This window comes from Dreissena polymorpha, chromosome 4 (genome assembly GCF_020536995.1).
Source record: "Dreissena polymorpha isolate Duluth1 chromosome 4, UMN_Dpol_1.0, whole genome shotgun sequence".
NCBI classification, from domain to species: domain Eukaryota; kingdom Metazoa; phylum Mollusca; class Bivalvia; order Myida; family Dreissenidae; genus Dreissena; species Dreissena polymorpha.
Genome location: NC_068358.1, coordinates 70,840,420 through 70,863,381, shown reverse-complemented (window position 1 = coordinate 70,863,381; position 22,962 = coordinate 70,840,420). Strand labels below are relative to the sequence as shown.

At 35.2% G+C, this 22,962-nt stretch overlaps 1 protein-coding gene across 5 annotated transcripts in view; it reads right to left on the bottom strand.

The window, feature by feature from the left end:
* LOC127876440 (sushi domain-containing protein 2-like) overlaps positions 1-22,962 on the bottom strand; it is a 57,104-nt gene that overhangs the window by 17,925 nt on the left and 16,217 nt on the right. For all 5 annotated transcript variants that reach the window (XR_008047860.1, XR_008047858.1, XR_008047859.1 and 2 more), the window contains exons 4-16: positions 22,469-22,567; positions 21,400-21,568; positions 20,298-20,407; positions 18,967-19,102; positions 17,839-18,020; positions 14,936-15,099; positions 14,198-14,315; positions 7,997-8,169; positions 6,352-6,620; positions 5,930-6,076; positions 4,143-4,331; positions 3,711-3,844; positions 201-321 (exon numbers count right to left, since the gene is read on the bottom strand). Coding sequence is in view for 2 of the 5 variants with exons in the window: in XM_052421728.1 (XP_052277688.1) it covers positions 201-321; positions 3,711-3,844; positions 4,143-4,331; positions 5,930-6,076; positions 6,352-6,620; positions 7,997-8,169; positions 14,198-14,315; positions 14,936-15,099; positions 17,839-18,020; positions 18,967-19,102; positions 20,298-20,407; positions 21,400-21,568; positions 22,469-22,567 (2,011 nt within the window). In the remaining 3 variants the exon portion in view is untranslated. The remainder of the gene's footprint in view (positions 1-200; positions 322-3,710; positions 3,845-4,142; positions 4,332-5,929; positions 6,077-6,351; positions 6,621-7,996; positions 8,170-14,197; positions 14,316-14,935; positions 15,100-17,838; positions 18,021-18,966; positions 19,103-20,297; positions 20,408-21,399; positions 21,569-22,468; positions 22,568-22,962) is intronic.

Sequence of the window (22,962 nt, the reverse complement as noted above, 5' to 3'; positions counted from 1 at the left end):
GGTCATCTACTAACAAAGACCAATGCATATGGGAAGTATGAAGCCAATTGGTCAATCCGTTCACAAGTTATTGATCGGAAACAAACTGGTCTAATGACAGACCGACCAACTGACATCCACCATAACAATATACCCTCTCTTCTTCGAAGGGGGCATAAAAAAAACAGTCAATAGCTTGAAAACTCAAGTACAGTTCTTACATGCAAGCTGGAATTTGTTGTACTCATCTGATGCACGGTGATTATACATCATGTTCATTTCTGTTCCATTTGGCAAGAGCATGTGTCCAGAAAGAGTCCCAAACAGACCCGAGACATTATTCTGTAAGGCAAGAGCATGTGTCCAGAAAGAGTCCCAAACAGACCTGAGACATTATTCTGTAAGGCAAGAGCATGTGTCCAGAAAGAGTCCCAAACAGACCCGAGACATTATTCTGTAAGGCAAGAGCAATATCAGTTGCTTGGAAAACAATTTATTGTTGAATCTATTTTACAAACATTTAGCGAATAAAATTGCACTGTAGAGGGCATCAACATGTTTACTCAATTTACCCTTTTGCAAATGCAATCTCTCGATTAATTGAATAATTTGGTTTGCCCAAATTCGAACTGAGCATTTATTAGAGAATATGCAATATCTAAAATATCTGCACTTATGACATAGGTAATGACATCTCAAGACTAATTAGAGCTTGTCACAGTATACAAAATAAATATCTCCATAATCACTGATCAAAATATCAAGACAGTTTGTTATAATCATGTTTCAGAAAGTTGGGGAAACAAAGTTCTACATTTTTTCAATTTTGGAAAATCAAAATTTCACATGCATAATGTGGTATCATAAATAACTTTAAGTTTGTATTAAATGCTGGCCCTAATTAGAAAGATTGTGATATTTTGTTGTTTTTTATAGAAGACAGACACTAAGACAGATAGATGGAAAATTGTCTAAATGGTGATTCCTAACCCCCTCTATCTCGTTTGGGAAAATTGATGCACCCAAATTTTTGTATTACACAAAAAAAGATGTAAACTCAATAAAAATGCATATAGAATACCACTTTCTGTAAATCATAAAAAGAAATGCTTCCATTAACAGTAATACATAAAAAGTGGCCCACAAACAATTGAACTCACATAACATCGCATTTTTGTTAAAATGGCACCTACTGAAAGGTGGCTACAGTGATTTTTCTTTCACTGTTTGTGTCCTACCATTGTGCAAACTTATAACCAGCACAAATATTTATAGTTTTTAACATCTTGCCACTTTGTAGGTAAATGTTCATCCATATGAGTAGGAATATTTATGCGTTATATCTTTATTTAAAATATATGAGCCATGCTCTGTGAAAAGGGGGTTTAATTCATGTGCGTATAGTGTCCTCCTAGAATAGCCTGTGCAGTCCGCACAGGATTATCAGGGACAATGCTTTCAGCTTTTATGATATTTTTTTCTGTTTAAAGAAAGACTCTTCTTAGCAAAAATCCAGTTTTTGCGGAAAGTGTTGTCCCTGATTAGCCTGTGCAGACATCACAGGATAATCTGGGACGACACTTTAAGCCCATGCAAGAAACCCCTTTTCACAGAGAATGGCAAGTATGTCATGTTTGTTTTAAAACATGAAAAAATAATTGTAATTTACTTAGGTTGACATAATTAGTAAAGATTACAACCTCTCTATATGAAGTGTAAATTTAAGACGCTATTAACACAAAAAATAGGTGTTAGAACGACACAAATGATACAAATTTTCGGTGGTATATGTCTAATGATGGAACTGATATCATCCATAAGTACGGTAGTGAACGCCTGTCAATTCAGACCCAAAGCTTGTATTGATAAAGAGCTGTCCCTTTCCGTTTTGCCAGATTGAGTATAACGTCAATGAAAATATTCAGTTTTTTTTTTTAAATAAAAGGCATTATGTGAATATAAGACCTCAGGAATGTGTCTTGGATTTAACTTTTCTGAAATTAGAACCCCACCAATTGCAGAAATTCAACAGTAAAATAGAGACTAAATGTTAAAATCTACAAAACAGTTTTTATCTTTAAAAATTTGGGATCTAGTCTGCAACCAAATGATGAATGTGAAGCCCTTATATAGTCTGTACCCAAATGATGTTTGTGAAGTCCTTATAATTAGACTGCAACCAAATGATGATTGTGAAGCCCTTATGTAATCTGCAACCAAATGATGATTGTGAAGCCCTTATGTAGTCTGCAACCAAATGATTATTGTGAAGGCATTATACAGTATGCAACCATATGATGATTGTGCAGCCCTTATGTAGTCTGCAACCAAATGATGATTGTGAAGCCCTTATGTAGTCTGCAACCAAATGATGATTGTGAAGCCCTTATGTAGTCTGCAACCAAATGATGATTGTGAAGCCCTTATGTAGTCTGCAACCAAATGATGATTGTGAAGCCCTTATGATGTATGCAACCAAATCATGATTGTGAAGCCCTTATTTAGTCTGCAACCAAATCATGATTGTGAAGCCCTTATTTAGTTTGCAACCAAATCATGATTGTGAAGCCCTTATGTAGTATGCAACCAAATCATGATTGTGAAGCCCTTATGTAGTCTGCAACCAAATCATGATTGTGAAGCCCTTATGCAGAGTGCAACCAAATGATGATTGTGAAGCCCTTATGTAGTCTGCAACCAAATGATGATTGTGAAGCCCTTATGTAGTCTGCAACCAAATGATGATTATGAAGCCCTTATGTAGACTGCCACCAAATGATGATTGTGAAGCCCTTATGTAGTCTTCAACCAAATGATGATTGTGAAGCCCTTATGTAGTCTGCAACCAAATGATGATTGTGACGCCCTTATGTAGTCTGCAACCAAATGATGATAATGAAGCCCTTATGTAGACTGCAACCAAATGATGATTGTGAAGCCCTTATATAGTCTGCAACCAAAAGATGATAGTGAAGCCCTTATGCAGTCTGCAACCAAATGATGATTGTGAAGCCCTTATGTAGTCTGCAACCAAATGATGATTGTGAAGCCCTTATTTCGTCTGCAACCAAATGATGATTGTGAAGCCCTTATTTAGTCTGCAACCAAATCATGATTGTGAAGCCCTTATTTAGTATGCAACCAAATCATGATTGTGAAGCCCTTATTTAGTCTGCAACCAACTGATGAATGTTAAGCCTTTATGCAGTCTCCAACCTAATGATGATTGTGAAGCCCTTATGTAGTCTGCAATCAAATGGTGACTGTGAAGCCCTTATATAGTCTGCAACCAAATGATGATTGTGAAGCCATTATGAAGTCTCCATCCAAATGATGATTGTGAAGCCCTTATGTAGTCTGCAATCAAATGGTGACTGTGAAGCCCTTATTTAGTATGCAACCAAAAGATGATTATGAAGCCCTTATGTCGACTGCAACCAAATGATGATTGTGAAGCCCTTATGTAGTCTGCAACCTAATGATGATTATGAAGCCCTTATGTAGACTGCAACCAAATGATGATTGTGAAGCCATTATGTAGTCTGCAATCAAATGGTGACTGTGAAGCCCTTATGCAGTCTCCAACCAAATGATGATTGTGAAGCCCTTATGTAGTCTCCAAAAAATGATGCTTGTGAAGCCCTTATGTTGTGATTATTGTCACAATTTGTCAGACAATTGGACAAATTGGCCTGCATTAATCAAACTAGACCTGTATAGTGTATACATACAAATGCTCTGGGCACCATGAGGTCCATCTGAAGAGTGTTGGCAGTCTCTGCAATCTGGAAGCCAATACCATTGGAGAGCAGCACAGTGAAGTTGGACTGCTCATTGCGCTCATCTGTGTTCACTATGGCCACGCCTGCACAAACAAATATTGGAATGATAGTCATTTTCAATAATTGGATTTTTTTTTCTCTATTCTGATATTTTGGTATTAGATAAATATACATCTCTTGAATGAATATTCACTACTTTGTTTAAGAAACCATCCATTTCTAGTAACTCATTATATAAAAAACACATATCTCCTTTCAGAAATTGCGGCATGATTTTCACAATTAATATATTATAAAAGAAGATTTAAAGTAGTATTACCATTATTCATAAACCTAAGGGGAGATTTATAGTCAAATAACAGAACAATGAATTATTCTAACCCTTATAATCTTGCCAGAACAGTGATTTCTCATCAAACGCTTTGTACTGTCCGTTGACTCGCACGTTAAGATGCTGAGTGCTGCGGTCATAGTCAGGACCTCGTAGCTGAATCTCCACGCGGTCTGACGTCCCTTTGTCCTGGACAGCAACCCCCACGAGAGTCACCGTGTCCAAAATAGTATGACTGTCTAAAAATCAAAGGACCATAGTTTGTAGCATTGTTGGGAAAATAGCAGAGAAAGGAAATATCATGGGTTTAAAGATAAATTTGATGGTTAACCTGCTTTACTTGATTGTTGAGAAGACAACACTTACCCATAAATATGATTCCCTCTTTAGACAGAAAACATGCCTGACCATTTAAGGAATTCTTAGTTTATATAAGGTTGGGATGAATATGTGAGTAGGTAAAAGTTTATAGTTGGTTCTTACAAGTTTTGTACGTACAAAAAAATACATAATAATGACGATAAATTAGGCACAGAAAAAGTGCCTATAAAGCTATAACATTGAAATCATATGTTACAACCTCAGTGGGGTAGAAAGTGAATAGACTAACAAGGTCATTGAGAAAAATATGTGCCTTTCTTTAAAAAAAAGCATCCCATGGGATGCCACTTTCTTTGACCATATTGCATTTATAATATTCTTGAATCATTACATCAAGAATAAATGCAATAATGCTATGTACATATAGAAGAATTAAGTTGAATTTTAGTGCAGTCAATAGTCTCATGTCAACTGTAGGGATCAATGTGACCCAAAAAAGTCTTAAACAAAAATTGTCAAACAATTTTTTTTTTAAATTGGTTACATATAACGCATTTATTTTCCTCATCTTTGAACTCATTTTATGCATCTTTTCACACTCTTTTGATTGGTATTTGTACAATTTGTAAGAAGTTATGTGAAAATTTGATCATAAGTATAAGTTAGTCAGAGTAACAGAGCAAAACCCCAAAACGTTCCATTTAATTATATAGAAAAGGCACTTACTATGAAATGCATGAGCGTAATTAGACTGGTTATCAAACCGGGCCCCCTTTTTGAAGAAAGTTTGGTAAAGATTTTATGAAAACCATATGAATAAGAGAGCAGAAAATGCAAATTTAACATTTTTTTAAACAAAGGACAATAACTCTGAAAACCTGGTATGAATTTGCTGGTTATGATTTTATTTAAACTTACATTTTTAGAAAGTTAGGTAAAGATTGAATATCAACTGAATGATTTTAGAGAACAACAAAAAAGCACTTTTGTATAAAAAAGGCAATACTTGGGTTCGTCATTTAATTAGCTTGGTCTTAATTTTATGTAAAAAACATCTCCAGAAAGTTTGGTGAAGATTTATGTAAAATGTACAACTTAGAGAGCAAAGACAATGAATACACTATCTGCCAGCCCATCCATTAAGGCTGATCTTGTAAAACGTCCCAACAAGAGACAGGCGTATAACAAAAAAAAGATGAATAAAAATCCTTATCTTGAATAAGTATAGTATAATTACTATATACAAGTGTAAATATTACTTTCAGAAAATAGTTAACTGTGATAAAAAGTGACCAAGCCAGGATTTAATCAAAGTGAGAGTGAAAACAGTAAATTTTTGTCAGGTTTATGGCTTTATAGTTTATTTATTACATATGCCACTATTAAAATCTCAATTCAAATACATTTGTACATTCATGGCTCTTAAAAGATTCTGCTTTAAAGTTATAATGCAGAAAATTATTTAGGGTTTTGTCTATGGTATTTCCAACATGAATATTAAGGAAAAGGAGTATACCTGGCTTTTCTGTTTGGTACGGATTCCTATTAAAGCGCCCCTGGATTTCTGTGTTTCCACTCCTGAAGAGAACATAATCACCTGGTCCATACATACGCCTGGATACCCCACTAAATGTCATCACATGACCTTGACCATAAACACTGACTGTAAAGCAGAAATGATTACCATTTTATGACTGTTTAATTGTGTAATAGGCAAGCATTTAATTGAGCTAAATCACACCCGTCTGTTACAAACTTTAAATTAAACATCTCAAAAGGTCACTTTATTATCGCTAGCATGTTTTACAAATACAACATTAACATCTTTTGTACATGATATATAAAATAGAGAAATATAAGCATGCAATAAACAATTTAAAAGATTTCTTTAACAATGACTGCATAACAGAGACACATTTAACACAAAACAAAAATTACCAGGTATTGGTGGATTGTAGCCAGCACAGTTCTTTGTAGGCCTCTGATCCATGTAGTAATCACATGAGTTGTACCCAGTCCATAGGCAGCAATAGTAGAATGTTACCACATCTTCCAGCCAGTGTGAAAGGCTGGGAACATAAAACTTTTTCCCATAGGGAGCTGCCCCCCAATCGTGCCCTTTATCCGGCGTACTGCCCTGGAACGTGTCCTCTGCGTAGATCAGAAGTCCTGTACTGCTGTAACAGCACTGGTTGCCAGCTCCGTGACTGAAATTAAATGAGGTTTAGATATATTTTGAGTCAATTTGAGCCTTGGTCTGGGAAAACAGTTCCTAATGCATCTGCATGAAGTGTCTTTTTGCTCTTTTTGTTATTTTTTGTTTAATGGATGTTTATTCTTATCAAAAATCAAGTTTAGACAGAAAGTGCGGACTGAACACTTATTTGGGACGACACTTTTCACAAATGAAACTTCACATGGTTGTTTATAATGTTTGCAAATTTTAAGCTCTTTAGCAGAAACACTTTTTCAACCCATGACACAATGAATTGGAGCTGTAAAAAAATAAAAAATAAATATCCTGTGTCCAAAAAATACAACCAAAAGAAAAATGCACAGGTTCACATGCTTTTTTAAAATGTTTGTTAAGTTTAAGCCTCTTTTAGCAATACTTTAATGTATGCCTGGCATAATATATAATCTAATATATTGTAAAAAAGGGCCAATAATTGTGACAAAAACATCCATCACAAAAAAAAAGGTGCTTAACCATACACATTTGATAATATGTTTGTATGTTTTAATACTATTTGAGCAAGCAACACAAGTTAAAACATTGTTTTTTTAAATAAAATGGAAGTATAGCTCCAGTTGTGTCACCAAAAAAGCAAACAAAAATATGGAGATAAGGAACTTCACATGCTTTTAGTAAGTTTGTTAAGTTTCACACATAAAGCAGCAATACTTTTTAAGTTATGAACTGTACAAGCCCAGTTGCGTGGAAAACATCCAAACCAAAATATAGAGATGCCTAACAGCAAATGCTTCTTCATATGGTTGTAAAGTTATGGCTCTCTAGCAAAAATACTATTGGAGTTCCTTGTGACATAAATTGTAATTTTTCAATTAAACAAGAGCTGTGTTTGTGAAGCAAAATGCCCCCTAATGCGCTTTGAAGGTATATATTTGACCTTTGACCTTGAAGGATGACCTTGACCTTTCACCACTCAAAATGTGCAGCTCCATGAGATACACATGCATGCCAAATATCAAGTTGCTATCTTTAATATTGCAAAAGTTATGACAAAAGTTAATGTTTTGGAACAGAATGACAGACAGACAGGTCAAAAACAATATACCCCTGATCATTCGATCCGGGGGCATAAAAAGGGGTCATAACTACAGTTGTGTAAAAACACATCCAAATATGGAGGTGGGCAAGCTCAAATGCTGGTTAATATTTTCTTATAGTTTCTGCATTCTAACACCAATTCTTGTCTGCCCAATACAAATCTGACTAAAGCACAGATAGACAAGGAGAAATCTTTATCCCCCCCCCCCCCTCTAAAGATGGGGGTGCAAAAAATGATGGATTTTTCTAACAAGTTGTAAATACAAAACATTTCACAGCTCTTCCACCTACACAGGCTGCACAGCTCTCACACAGTGGACTGCTGTAGTGTGGTAGAAACAGTTGTTTGGATTCTGTGCATTCTGAAGGTTGCACCCACCGTCTGGCTGCCATCGGCCGAAATCCGAGACAGCCTGAGTCAGCGAGCAAGGGCAGTGCAGCAAGTCATCCAGCCAGCTCATGTCCTGAATACACCAGTATACAATTGGACCCTGCTCTGTGAACAGGGAGTTTAATGCATGTGCAGTTGACACAGGCTAATCAGGGATAACACTTTCTGCCTAAACTCGATTTTTGCTGTGAAGTGACTTTCTTAAAACAGAAATTATCATAAAAGCAACAAGATGTGTTTGTGAAACACAATGTCCCCCTATATGACGTTTGACTCTGAAGGATGACCTTGACCTTGTGAAGGATGACCTTGACCTTGACCTTTCACCACTCAAAATGTGCAGCTCTATGAGATACACATGCATGCCAAATATCAAGTTGCTATCTGCAATATTGCAAAAGTATTCATAAAATAAGCGATTTGGGCCACATATAGTTGACTTCTGATCTTGAAGGATGACCTTGACCTTGACCTTTCACCACTCAAAATGTGCAGCTCCATGAGATGCACATGCATGCCAAATATCAAGTTGCTATCTTCAATATTGCAAAAGTATTTATAAAATAAGCGATTTGGGCAACACATATTTGACCTCTGACCTTGAAGGATGACCTTGACCTTTCACCACTCAAAATGTGCAGCTCCATGAGATACACATGCATGCCAAATATCAAGTTGCTATCTTCAATATTGCAAAAGTATTCATAAAATGAGCGATTTCGGCCACATATATTTGACCTCTGACCTTGAAGGATGACCTTGACATTTCACCACTAAAATGTGCAGCTTCATGAGATGCACATGCATGCCAAATATGAAGTTGCTATCTTCAATATAGCAAAAGTTATTGCAAAATGTTAAAGTTGGCGCAAACAGACCAACAGACCAACAGACCAACGGACCAACAGACCAACAGACAGACAGGGCAAAAACAATATATCCCCCACTACTAATCCCTGATAAGCCATGATGCAGACTTCACAGGCTAATCTGGGATGACACTTTACACACATGCATTAAAGCGGGTATATACGATCTTGTAAAATATTTATTTATTAATATAAAATGTGTAAAAACTTATTATACATATATTTCAATATGAACTAAAATAAAAGTTAAGAAGAACATGTGTCGAAAAATGCTAAATAAGCCAGATATTTAATTCTGAAATCGAAAAAGGCTGTACAGCCGAATTCGCCAGCATGTATATCATGCATGTACGATGTGAATCTAAATTTAGTTTAACGGTTCATTTGAAATTCCTGCAGCGATATCGATTCATACGACACACAAACACTTACTAAAAAGACGAATGCATCGGTTATTGTAGGAAAATAATTACGAATTATCTTCGTCACAATCGGCTCAGGGCCCTAATTTGTATTTGCTGTATTTTATGAAATTCGTCTTAAATGTATCATTTTTCTTGCATATTGTGTGTTATTATAACATATTTGTATCAATATTTTACAATTCAGCACATATAAAAATCGTATATACCCGCTTTAAACCCCTTTTTTACAGAGCACTGCCGTATTTAATGAATTATGTTTCTTCCAGGAAAAATAAGCAGGATAGGTTTAAGGTCACTTTTTCATATTGCAGAATACATAATGTGAAGGTTGTATTGGGAGTGTATAAGAAGCTTTAATGAAATATGTGTGTGAAATAAACAGTGCACATACAATATATTACAGCACCATCAACCAAATAATAAAAATGAATCAAGGAAATAAACTACATAATCCAGTCATTCTTAAATCAGAAATCTGTCAAAAAATGTATACCTAATTTTTACAAAAATGCTGACCTTAGTTTTCACAAAACACAAATAAAAAGAGGTCCAAGATGGCCCTAAAAGGCTCACCTAAGTTCCTAAACCCTAATTATCGAAGAAATGACCTGATGATCTATGAGTGTTTGACCCAATTTGACCCAGATTCATATATGTGGCATCTGGAGTCTTAACATGTTTTACTTAATTTTTTTCTTTAGGCACTCATTTTTTGACACACCAGACCCAGATTCAAACTTCGTCTCCAAAAAAATATTGACCAAATTTCATCAAGCTTGAGTCATAAATTATTCCCTGAGTGGTAAAAAATTATTTAAGATGTGGCCAACTGTAGTTTCTTAAAGCATGTGTCCCAGATTCAAACTTGGCCTAGTGTTGTAAAGATAAACATTGTTACTATGTTTTATCAAGATTGAGTCATAAATGTAGCAATTAGAGTGATAACAAGGTTTTTCTAAGATTTGACCAGGTGACCTAGTATTTGGATGCACATGACCCAGATTCACTTTAAGTATATTCTTACAAAGTTTCCTCAAGATTTGAGAAAAATGTGACCTCTAGGGTGGCAACAAATAACATTATCAACACACACTGCACGCCGCAAGGCAACCTGTTATTAGTGAGCGTTATATTGGATTTAAAAATGGCATGATGAATGACAAAAAGTAAGAGGCCAAATAGGCTGTTTTAGGACCAATTTTTATCTTTGAAGTGTGACCATGACCTTGAGGTAGATAGAGGAGTGTTACATTCAACATATTATTTTATGCTAAATAACATTTATGCAAATGTATTTTTCAATATCTCACCTCCTACAAAAATGACCTAATCCCATTGGCTTAGAGCGGTCACATGCCCATGGAGTATTTTCCATACACCCCGAGTAATGTCCATACTACCCGAGTAATTTAGTAGTCGATTGAGATATAATTGTTACACCGTTAGTAACTAACAGTGTATGCGATATACACCCTAAGTAATTTCATACCATGTGAGAGCGAAGCAAATGTATGGCTGAGACAGAAATTTTAAAGCTGTTTTAGAGCCAAATTTGACTTTTGACCTCTAAGTGTGACCTTACCCTTCGAGATAATGCAATTATTGTTTGGCACAAAATGATAGCTCCTCATAGTTGTAAGTGTCGTAAGCATTTTTAAAAAGTCATGGTAAAAGAAACAGTTAAAGTCCAACAAAAACTGTTTTAGGGCCATGTTTGATCTTTAAACTTATTTTTTCCTTGACTTTCGAATAACAAGAGAAAAGTTTTATACAAAACTTGTTCAGAAATGATGGGATGCATTTGTGCAAAAAAAATCTAAAGCGATCAATTTATGGCAAAGTTATTGTGGAGACAGAAATATTCAAGCTGTTTTATTTCAAACTTTGAATTATGACCTTCACATGTGACTTTTCCCTTTGAAGTAAGAAGATGTGCTTTGCTCGTGACACAATCTTGTAGGAAACTTGTGCAAAGTTATTTCAAAATTAATCAATACATGGCAAAAATATTTTTAAGATAAACAATCTGACCAAGTTTTTTCGAAAAAGCATCATAATTGTGGCCTCTATTGTGGTAGCATGTTTTTGTTCGATTTTACCTGGTGAACAAGTATTTGGACACATTAAATCCAGATTCAAAGTCAGCGTAGAAAATTTAAAGATAAACATTCAAACCAATGCTCATCAAGATTAAGTCATACATTTGGCCTCAAGGGTGATTTGACCTAGTGACCTTGTTTTTTTATGCACATTGTCCAAAAGAACCTTCTGACAATTTTTTATAAAGATTGAATAATAAATAACGCCACTAGAGTGGTACGAACGTTTTTCTCGGAATTGACCTGATGACATTGTTTTTGTATGGACATGATCCTGATTAAAACAATTAAAAAATGCCTTAAAATTGATATCCCCTGCCAAATAAATTTTGTTTATGGATGGGTGTAGAACTACAAGAAAAGGTATAAGTGAAAGGTTGTGCCTGATCAATTTAGAACAAATACAGGACATTTTGAGAATCCATTTAAGTATACTATGTTAGAATTCTTACCATATCAGGCATAATGTGTGATTTTGACCTTTGTGCGTGACTTTGACCATGACCTTAGTAACCTGGATCTTATACATGTATTTGACACGCAGCTAGATAATGGAGAACAATTGTGGACAGTTATTACAGAATTCCTTGATGCATAGTAAAGGAATGAATAAATAATGAATAATTCATCAAATGTGTGACATTTGACTTCAATGTGTGACCTTGACTTTAGCCCCTAGGATTATGGGTGTTGAATGTGAAGCACCCCCAGATGATTGAGAAAAATTATGGCAAGTTTCATGGCTCTGGCTCATGTGTTAATGGAGAAAAAGCTCTAAGCTTATTTTAAAAAGCATTTTTTTCAAGATACAAAGGGCCATAACTCCGTTATTAACAGATGGTGTGCATTGCCATTTTGCATTATATTTTCATTCTACTTATATGCTTGTTTTAACATACTGCCTATGAAATGTTGCTGAAATGACAATTAACAAGAGCTGTCACCATAGGATGACTTATGCCCCCTATAAACGCTTGATAGAAGTTATGAGCTTTTTTCGAAACCTAAACGCAGATTTCGAAACCTAAACACGGACCCTAAGTTCAAGGTCAAGGTCACAGGGGTCAAAATTTGTGTGCGTATGGAAAGGCCTTGTCCATATAAACATGCATACCAAATATGAAGGTGATATCTCAAGGGACATAGAAGTTATGAGCATTTTTTGAAACCTAAACGCAGATTTTGAAACCTAAACGCGGACCCTAAGTTCAAGGTCAAGGTCACAGGGGTCAAAATTTTTTTTGCTTATGGAAAGGCCTTGTCCATATACACATGCATTCCAAATATGAAGGCTTTATCTCAAGGGACATAGAAGTTATGAGCATTTTTCAAAACCTAAACACAGATTTCAAAACCTAAACGCGGACCCTAAGTTCAAGGTCAAGGTCACAGGGGTTAAAAATGTTGTGCCTATGGAAAGGCCTTGTCCATATACACATGCATACCAAATATGAAGGCTTTATCTAAAGGGACACAGAAGTTATGAGCATTTTTCAAAACCTAAACACAGATTTTGAAACCTAAACGCTGACCCTAAGTTCAAGGTCAAGGTCACAGGGGTAAACAATTTTGAGCGTATGGAAAGGCCTTGTCCATATACATATGCATACCAAATATGAAGGTTATATCTCAAGGAACATAGAAGTTATGAGCATTTTTCGAAACCTAAACGTAAAGTGTGACGGAAAGACGGACAGACAGACAGACAGACGGACAGTCCGATTACTATATGCCCCCTTTTCCTCGAAAGGGGGCATAAAAAGGTAATGACATGTCATTCGAACCCAGAGAGTTCATACCTGTATAAGCCAATGGGTAAGTGTTTTACAATTTTCAAACAAGATGCATAATTTCAAGCCTCAACATTTAGTATTCATCCATCATACAAATTCCATTTTCTAAAATAGCTGCACAAGCAAAATAGTTTTATAACAATTTGTGTCTGTCATCTGTCAGTTTGGATTTCATAACCCAAGCAGGAGTGGATGAAGCTGGATTTTAATATTTTTTGTGCCTATGGTAATATGGTTTCAAAAAATGAGATTTTTTTCCCCTTTTGAATCTTAAATTTGTGGATCCGTTTACAAAAATCAGTGATTTTGATGTTATTATTTGTGCCAATTAATTTCAAAATCCTATAATGCAAAACAATGTAATGAGTCGTACACTTACATTAAATTTCACTATATACATATAAGGAACATGGGAAAAAAGTGTCCAAGTGACCTTGGCCTTGAAGTGATTGATATGATTTTCCTGCAATATGTCATACATATATTTTTTTTTTTTTTTTTTTTTAAATTCCAACATGAACAAGAAGGTTACAAGTCAGGCATTAGCTCGTAAGTCAGGCATTAGCTCGTACCTTCAAATTATCCATACACTTCAAATACTTCAAGTGTCCACTGTGACCTTGACCTTGAGCAAATTGTCTTGATATGATGATCCTTACTGCCAATCTTCCAAATTTTATTATGCACAACAAAGTTTTGAGCTGGACATGAACATTTACTTTAACTTAAAATTTGCCATCATGAACAATGTGTGTAATTTTGAATTTTGTAAGTTGAAAACTGTTAGAATAATTTTTCTTGTCAGAAAAGAATGTTTTTTGTAGAGACAGACAGACAGATGTCCTTGGATATTCCACTCTACCTGCCTTATTTTGTTCTAGGGTGTGACTATACAGATGAAACCAATATCCCTACCTGTTTGTCCTGGTCGTACCACTTGACACACATGTCAGTAGGCCAGGTGGTGCCATACTGTTCAAGCATTGATGTCTGAACGTACCATGCAAGGGGTATCACTCCACTCGACAGATACCTTTAAGAAAGAAAATGTTCTTTAAAAGTCCACGCAAATACAATTTTCCAAAAACAAATACCTGCTATGAGGTAAATATATAACTTTGTTCTTAAGTAAGGGATAAATATTTGTTTGAGCATTTCTCAAGTTTATATTGGAGGTTAATATTATAACAACCTGATAAAATACTTATTGCAAAGATATATGCAACATGTTATTGTATAAATTACAGTAACTGACTTATGAAACACACATGTATGAAATTATTTATTTTTAAGTTTCAATAACTTAAAGGATAATCATTATTCAGCCGACCAGTATTGTTTATTAATACTAGAATCACAAAATGCATGAAGAATCAAGCCATTGGAAAAGCTACATTGTTATGGAAAAAAAGCCATGGGCTTGGAAAAAAGGGCATTATGCATGTGCGTAAAGTGTTGTACCAGATAAGCCTGTGCCGTTTTCACAGGCTCATCAGGAAAAACACTTTCCACATTGCCTGGATTTTTTTTTTTGAAAAGACTTCCGTTAAAAATTTCCTCATTAGTATAAGTGCTGTACCTGATAAGATTTTCAGAATGAACATGCTTATCTGTACAGTATTAAGGCCTGTTTTTGAGAGCCCAAATGCTTACATGTATTTCATTGGGTTGGCGTTGCCCGTCAGTCTGACCTCCAGCAGTCCAATCTCATACTGGCAGTCGGTCCCCGAGCACTGGTGCTGTCTCGGGTCCACGGTGAAGGTGCCCGCTGAGGCGAAGATGTTGGTACCCAGACTCGTTAAATGCTTGTACGAGCCCTAGTTATAATTCATAAACTATGGTTTAATTAGGTAAATGTTAATGTGTCATAGAGACAAATGATGCATAAAATAAAATCAGGAATACAAAAATGTTTATTAATGTGAATGTATTCCAGTTACTGCCCACACATGGTTGTTAATGTGTATGTTCTTTTATATGCTATTGTGTTGCAGGGCTTGACATTAATGGTAGTCCAATTATTGGAAGATCCAATATATATTTGTCAAAAGTATTAGAAGTAAAAAATAATCTGCTTGTCCAACAGAAAAAGTAAAAAATAACAAGAGGGCCATGATGGCCCTGAATCGCTCACCTGACTCATTAAGATCAGATGAAAACTATGACCTCTATTGTCTACACAATGTTTTTCTATGATTTGACCTAGTGACCTAGTTCCTGACTCTAGATGACCCAAATACAATCCCAATCCAGATTTCATCAAGATAAACATTCTGACCACAGTTCATAAATATTGGATGAAAACTGTGACCTTTATTGTCAACACAAGGTTTTTCTATTTATTTGACCTAGATTTTTACCCCAGATGACCCAAATACAATCCCACCCAGATTTCATCAAGAATTCTGACCAAATTTCATAAAGGTTGGATGAAAACTGTGATCTCTAATGTCTACACAAGGTTTTTCTATTATTTGACCTAGTGACCTAGTTTTTGAGCCCAGATGACCCAAATAAAATCCCAACCCAGATTTAATCAAGATAAACATTCTGACCAAATTTCATAAAGATTGGATGAAAACTGTGACCTCTATTGTCTACAGAAGGTTGTTCTATTATTTGACCTAGTGACCTTGTTTTTGACCCCAGATGACCCAAATACAATCCCAAACCGGATTTCATCAAGATAAACATTTTGACCAAATTTCATCAAGATTGGATGCAAACTGTGACCTCTACTGTCTACACAAACAAATTGTTGACGGACGGACGCACGGACACATGCAGGCACGCACAACGGACGCCGGACATCACACGATCACATAAGCTCACCGTGTCACTTCATGACAGGTGACCTAAATATATGTGTCGGACATAAACCTGAACAGTTGTGGTTAAAATCCCATAGAAACAAGGGCTGTTTGTAAAACATGCATGCCCCCCTATATGGGCTATAAGTTGTAGTAGCAGCCATTGTGTGAATACGTTTTTTGTCACTGTGAATGGTGGTGGTGGTGGTGGTGTAGTAGTAGTAGTAGTAGTAGTAGTAGTAGTAGTAATAGTAGTTGTAGTAGTAGTAGTAGTAGTAGTAAGTAGTAGTAGTAGTAGTAGTAGTAGAAGTAGTAGTAGTAGTAGTAGTAGAAGTAGTAGTAGTAGTAGTAGTAGATAGTTAGAAGTAGTAGTAGTAGTAGTAGTAGGTAGTAGTAGTAGTAGTAGTAGTAGTAGTAGTAGTAGTAGTGGTAGTAGTAGTAGTAGTAGTAGTAGTAGTAGTGGTAAAAGTAGTAGTAGTAGTTGGCAGTAGTAGTAGAAGTAGTAATAGTAGACGTTGGTGGTGGGTGGTTGGTGGTGGTGGTGGTGGTGGTGTGGTGGTGGTGGTGGTAGTAGTAGTACTAGTAGTAGTAGTACTAGTAGTAGTAGTAGAAGTAGTAGTAGTAGTAGTAGTAGTAGTAGTAGTAGTAGTAGTAGTAGTAGTAGTAGTAGTAGTAGTAGTGGTAGTGGTAGTAGTAGTAGAAGTAGTAGTAGTAGTAGTAGTAGTAGAAGTAGTAGTAGTAGTAGTAGTAGTAGTGTAGTAGTAGTAGTAGTAGTAGTAGTAGTAGTAGTAGTAGCAGCAGCAGTAGCAGAAGCAGTAGCAGCATTACAAGACCAATACTTAAGAATGATCAAATAAGAAAAGGTAACCTAGCACTGGCAGTAAATATGGGGCTCATTTACAGGTCAGATTTGGAATCTCTGCTGAAAAATGAGATTTTGAATGAATTAAAGGGAGGCAAATCTGTAATAAAAAGAACATGCATAAACCGTAGTTGTTTCCCTTGTTTGAACCATGCTAAATCCTTACAAGTTTGGAAAGAATTGGATGACAAATTTGGACTTTATTGCATAAACACCATTTTCTCAATTCAAGGGGAGGTAATTCTGTACTTCATGGATCAATAATTCTCATTTTTTGTAGGGTTCGTGTCCTCATTGATATAAAGACACTGTGCAAATTTGGAAAGGATCGGACAAAAATGTGGAAGATTTTTGAAAGTTTTCACAAAATAGGCAAAAACGAATAAACATGCAAAGTTCAACGAGCTCCTGCGGCTATGTTTTTTGACGAATCAAATTTCTTTGAACAACTTTTTCAGGGGAGCCTTCAAAGGTCATCACTGTGAAATTTTTTGAAAATCTGATGAGCGGTTTCTGACAAGAAGATTTTTTAAGGTTTTTACCATATATGGTCATGGCGGCCATCTTGGTTATGTGATCAAATTTTTTTTAACAATTCTTTTGTCCCATGTCCTAGGGATGCTCCACATGAAATTTAGTTGAAATTGGCTCAATGGTTTAGTAGAAGAAGATGTTTACAAATTGTTTACAGACAGACAGACAGACAGACAGACGGACGGACGCCGGACGGTGAGTGATCACAATAGCTCACCCCGAGCTATCGCTCAGGTGAGCTAAAAATGCAAGAAATTGGTAAAAAAACACGCACAGACATTTGTCTGGAATTCCATGTTAAACAATATCATACAATATTTCTTTAAAAAAAAATTGCTAGTACTAATTACCCTTTCATTATCTTCCTTATAGCCAATCAGGTTTATTTCCACACGGTCATTAGAATTATTGCTAAGCAACTTTGGATTCCAGGTCAAGGTTAACTGTGAGGGGTCGCTATCGTACCAGGCCATGTTATCCTTACTAGACACAGTATTCACATGCTCTCCCCCAGACAATCTTCCGGGAAACACTGAAGAAATAATAATTTAAATATGAGGTTTTTGAAACAATTGTTTCTCATATTTATCTCACATAATAGTAACGCCACAACAATGTTTTTAGTTATTTGACAAAACTTCCACCAAAACTTTGGAGCAAGCTAGCACTATAAAAACAAAACTATTTTTATTCCATTGTAGAAATAATCAGAGGCAAGTGCAAGGAGAGGTCAGTTAAACGGAAAAAAATTATATGATGTAAAATATGTAGGCTGTACAATATTGAATAGAAAAACATAAACTCAGCTTTTTAGAAAACATACGCTGTGTGAAATGGACAACACAGGAGAAAAAAGATATAGCACATTTGCCAAATTGTATGTACCCAATCTGACAAATTCCTGATCAGTTCTTTGTTTTGGTGCTAGCAAACAGCAATGTTTATATATTCTTTTACCTAAATTTGGACATTTTGAGTTATTTGTAGATATCTAATGACAATGCATTGTTTAAAGTAAGGAGTTATTAATTGTCTAACATTTAACATAAACAGGCAATAACAAAGCTCCTGCATATCTTTTTTTTACCAACAAACTTTGATGTTACTGCATGCAAGCCTGTTTAGTCTGCAGAGCTAATATTAGGGACAACACTTAGCACTGGTATGGAATTTTTTGTTTAAAGGAAGTCTCTACTAAACAAAAATCCAGTCTAGGCGGAAAGTGTCCTCCCTGATTAGCCTGAATAATATGAAATGATGCTTTACACATGCATAAAGCTTCATGTTCCTAGAGACCAGCTCATTTATATTGTTTGCTTATTGTTGTTTAGTTTTAAAGCGGATTCAAAGGTTGACAGCCCCAAATTATATTGTGCCATGTACTTTCAATCAGAGAAAATCGATCCTGGTGATAACTGAAATTGTATCAGAGAATTTTAAACAAAATCAGACAAGTAATGAATATCTGAAATTATCACCAATGAAGAAATCTGTAGAGTATGTTTTGCCATTGTCAATGAGAGAGACGGTGATGCTGTCTCTGACCATGAGACGTGGCACCATGCAGCGTACACGGTTAGGGCTGATGTACGTGGCATCACTCTCATCTGTACCCTGGAAGAAAAGAAGAAAAATGCAAATGTCACATTGAGCCTCACTGTGAAAACTGAGCTTAATGCATAACGTGTGATCCGAGATCAGCCTGCTGTGCAGTCTGCACAGTCTAATCAGGGACATCAATTTTCTAAACAAAAGTTCAGTCATTCCTGAATACTGCGTGCAGTCTGCACAGTCTAATAAGGGACAGCAATTTTCTAAACAAAAGTTCAGTCATTCCTGAATACTGCGTGCTGAATGCACAGGCTAATCTGGGATGACACTTTACACACACACACATAAAGCAGAGTTTTCCCAAAATGAAGCTCCATTAATTTAGCTCACTTCATAATTTCTGATATTTTTCTTAAGGCATTATATTTAACGAGCATTTTGTTAATTAAAATGTTTCTTTAATTGCTGTGAAATATACTACATGACGTTAAAAATAAAAATATAAAACAAGTGAATGATACTTGTTTATTCTTTCAAAAACTGAAATCATCGAATTTCACATAGAATTTTATTTATGACATATTCACAAAAAGCTTAAAATTATGATTTGCCTCCAGAAATATGAATATAATATAAATACTAAATCACAAGATTCTGGTTTGATAGCTGTATAAAAAAGTGCATATTACATTGTAAGCATCTTACTAACGGCAAGTGGTAACTGGACAGATAAAATCAAATAGAAAAATGTCCTCATATTTAAGTATTGCATATGATTTTCTTTCAAATCAGCTTTAAATTTGTGGATACATTATCAAAAGAAAAACAAATCTTGAGCTTAAAATATTAAATTTGTTTTAACATCTTCAAACTGATATTGTGTCTTCTTAGTGCGTATTTCAAAAGACAAGAACATGTAGAACATTATGGAAAATTATGGAAATCATAAATAATACAAAAACTTGTAATAGTATAAGATAAAGAGAAGCTTATCTTGCTCTGCTCTATCATGATATTCAACACTAGTTTTGATATCTATATAATTGTCATCTATATATTTCTGTACATTAACGTCTATAAGGGTTTAAAAACTAATTTTGTGGCCATGGTTGCCCACACTAAATCTAAATGAACACTTGTACAAGTATTGTAGGAAATGTTATGGCCCAAAATATCCAAAATTGGCTGTTGTGTCTCTGTTAATTTTCCTCAGTTTTGCATTAGTACACCCACTTTCATGAAGTCCTTCCACACTAACCTGTCCAAATCTGCATTTGTAACGATGACTTTTTTCGAAGCAGGGACCGGAAACATCAATCATTTTACCTCCAAACATTCCCGCAAAAGTTGGGTAAATACTAAGATGATCTGGAAAAGAAAATTACTTTTACACACCTGATTTAATTAAGCAAAACATGATTATTTTATAATCAATTTCCAATTGTATTTCTTCCAAAACCAAGAAACCCAAGTGAAGGTTTACCATAAAAGTTCCAGAATTTTATATAATACAATCTACATGTAAATTATACTGATTTTACTGAAAAACAAATTCTGATGTCACATGTAACTTAATTTGTATCTAGTAAGTTTAGGAAAATTACAGATGAATGAACTAACACAAAACAAAACAAAAGTATGTAAATATATGAGTCGTGTTCTGAGAAAACTGCATGAGCATAATGCATGTGTGTAAAGTGTTGTCCCAAATTAGCCTGGTCAGTCCGCACAGGCTAATCAGGGATGACACTTTACACCTAAATTGGATTTTTGCTAAGAAGAGACTTCATTTAAAGAAATTTTTCATAAAAGCGGAAAGTGTTGTTCCTGATAAACTTGTGTGGACTGCACAGGGTAATCTGGGACGACACTTTACGCACATGCATTATACCCAGTTTTCTCAGAACGCGACTCATATGTAAAACTTACCTACAAACATAAGTAAAAACACCAAAAACGATAATGAGCCTTGTTCTGAGAGTTTTATGCTTGTTCATAAAGTGTAATGTCCCAGATTACCATGTGCAGTCTGCACAGACTTATCAGAGATGACACTTTGGGCTCTTATGGTATTTTTTATTCATTGGAATTCTCTTCAGAGTAAAACCATAGTCTAGGTGGAAGTGTTGTCCCAGATTTGCCTGTGCAACTGAACACGCTAATCAGGAACGGCACTATACACATATGCATTAAGCCCCGTTTTCAGAGAAAGGCTCAAATGTAAAACTAAAACAAAAAATATTAACAAAACAAAGAATATAATTTGTTTGTCAATTAAATACCTATCTAAGTGGTAAAGGGTTACATACATATCTAAGTGGTAATGGGTTAAATACGTATCTAAGTGATAAACGGTTAACCTGAAAAAGAATCCGTAGAGCATCCTGCTCTGACAACACGTCCTGGAGATATCTTGAATACGTATCTTCCTACAGTGTCACTGCTCTGTTGGGTCTTAAGATTTTGGAGGTCTGTTTTACGAGAAATTATGTCAGTCCAGCCAATCTTGTTGCCACCATTAAAACCGGCCTGAAAATCGGATTGATGATACCAAACAAACAATAAATCACTTAATCATCAATTAACTAATCATAAATTTGCTCATAACTAACCAGCTAATCATCAATCAGCTAATCATCACTCAGCTTATCATCAGCTAATCATCAGCTTATCATCAGCTAATCATCAGCTAATCATCAGCTAATCATCAGCTAATCATCAGCTTATCATCAGCTAATCATCAGCTAATCATCAGCTAATCATCAGCTTATCATCAGCTAATCATCAGCTAATCATCAGCTAATCATCAGCTAATCATCAGCTTATCATCAGCTAATCATCAGCTTATCATCAGCTTATCATCAGCTTATCATCAGCTTATAATCAGCTAATCATCAGCTAATCATCAGCTAATCATCAGCTTATCATCAGCTAATCATCAGCGTATCATCAGCTAATCATCAGCTTATCATCAGCTTATCATCAGCTAATCATCAGCTAATCATCAGCTTATCATCAGCTAATCATCAGCTAATCATCAGCTAATCATCAGCAAATCATCAGCTAATCATCAGCTAATCATCAGCTAATCATCAGCTAATCATCAGCTTATCATCAGCTAATCATCAGCTAATCATCAGCTAATCATCAGCTAATCATCAGCTTATCATCAGCTAATCATCAGCTAATCATCAGCTTATCATCAGCTTATCATCAGCTAATCATCAGCTAATCATCAGCTTATCATCAGCTTATCAGCAGCTTATCATCAGCTAATCATCAATCAGCTTAACATCAATCAGCATAATATCAATACGATAATCAGTAGTTTAACATTTAATAATATTGTTATCAAATGGAAAATGGAATAATCACAAACATTTGTAGGGAAAGATATGTTTTATCCTGAATCATCTGTGGTCACTTTACCTGACAAAATTCGCAAGGAAACATGTCCATCTTCTCATAGTTGAAAATTGCAAAGGAATCGTTGCCATCAGTTATCAAAACCAACTGGAAGGTGTTACTCTGAAACAAAAAATTGTATCCTTCAACTATCATCAAATCCTTGTTTGTTTTTTAGTTTTTGCTCAGGTATATCACTGCGGTAAGTTAACCGTCTCAACTTTTTTTACCACCCCAGTAAATAGACGGGCTAAGATTTTTACTCACAAAATTACCAATCTAACTTGGTTAACTTGGAAAGAAAATCTGAAATGAACAGAGCCATATAACATACTTTTTTGTGTCTTTTTTTATTTAACCAATATAAAGATTAGAATTTATTGGACGAATTTTGATGAAGAAATAAATATTTAACAGCGATGATCTGGTGTTATTCATACACTGCATTCAACAAAGTTAGAAGTATAGAACTGCATCAATAGTTCAAACATAAATTCTTTCACAAGGTGCAACATTTA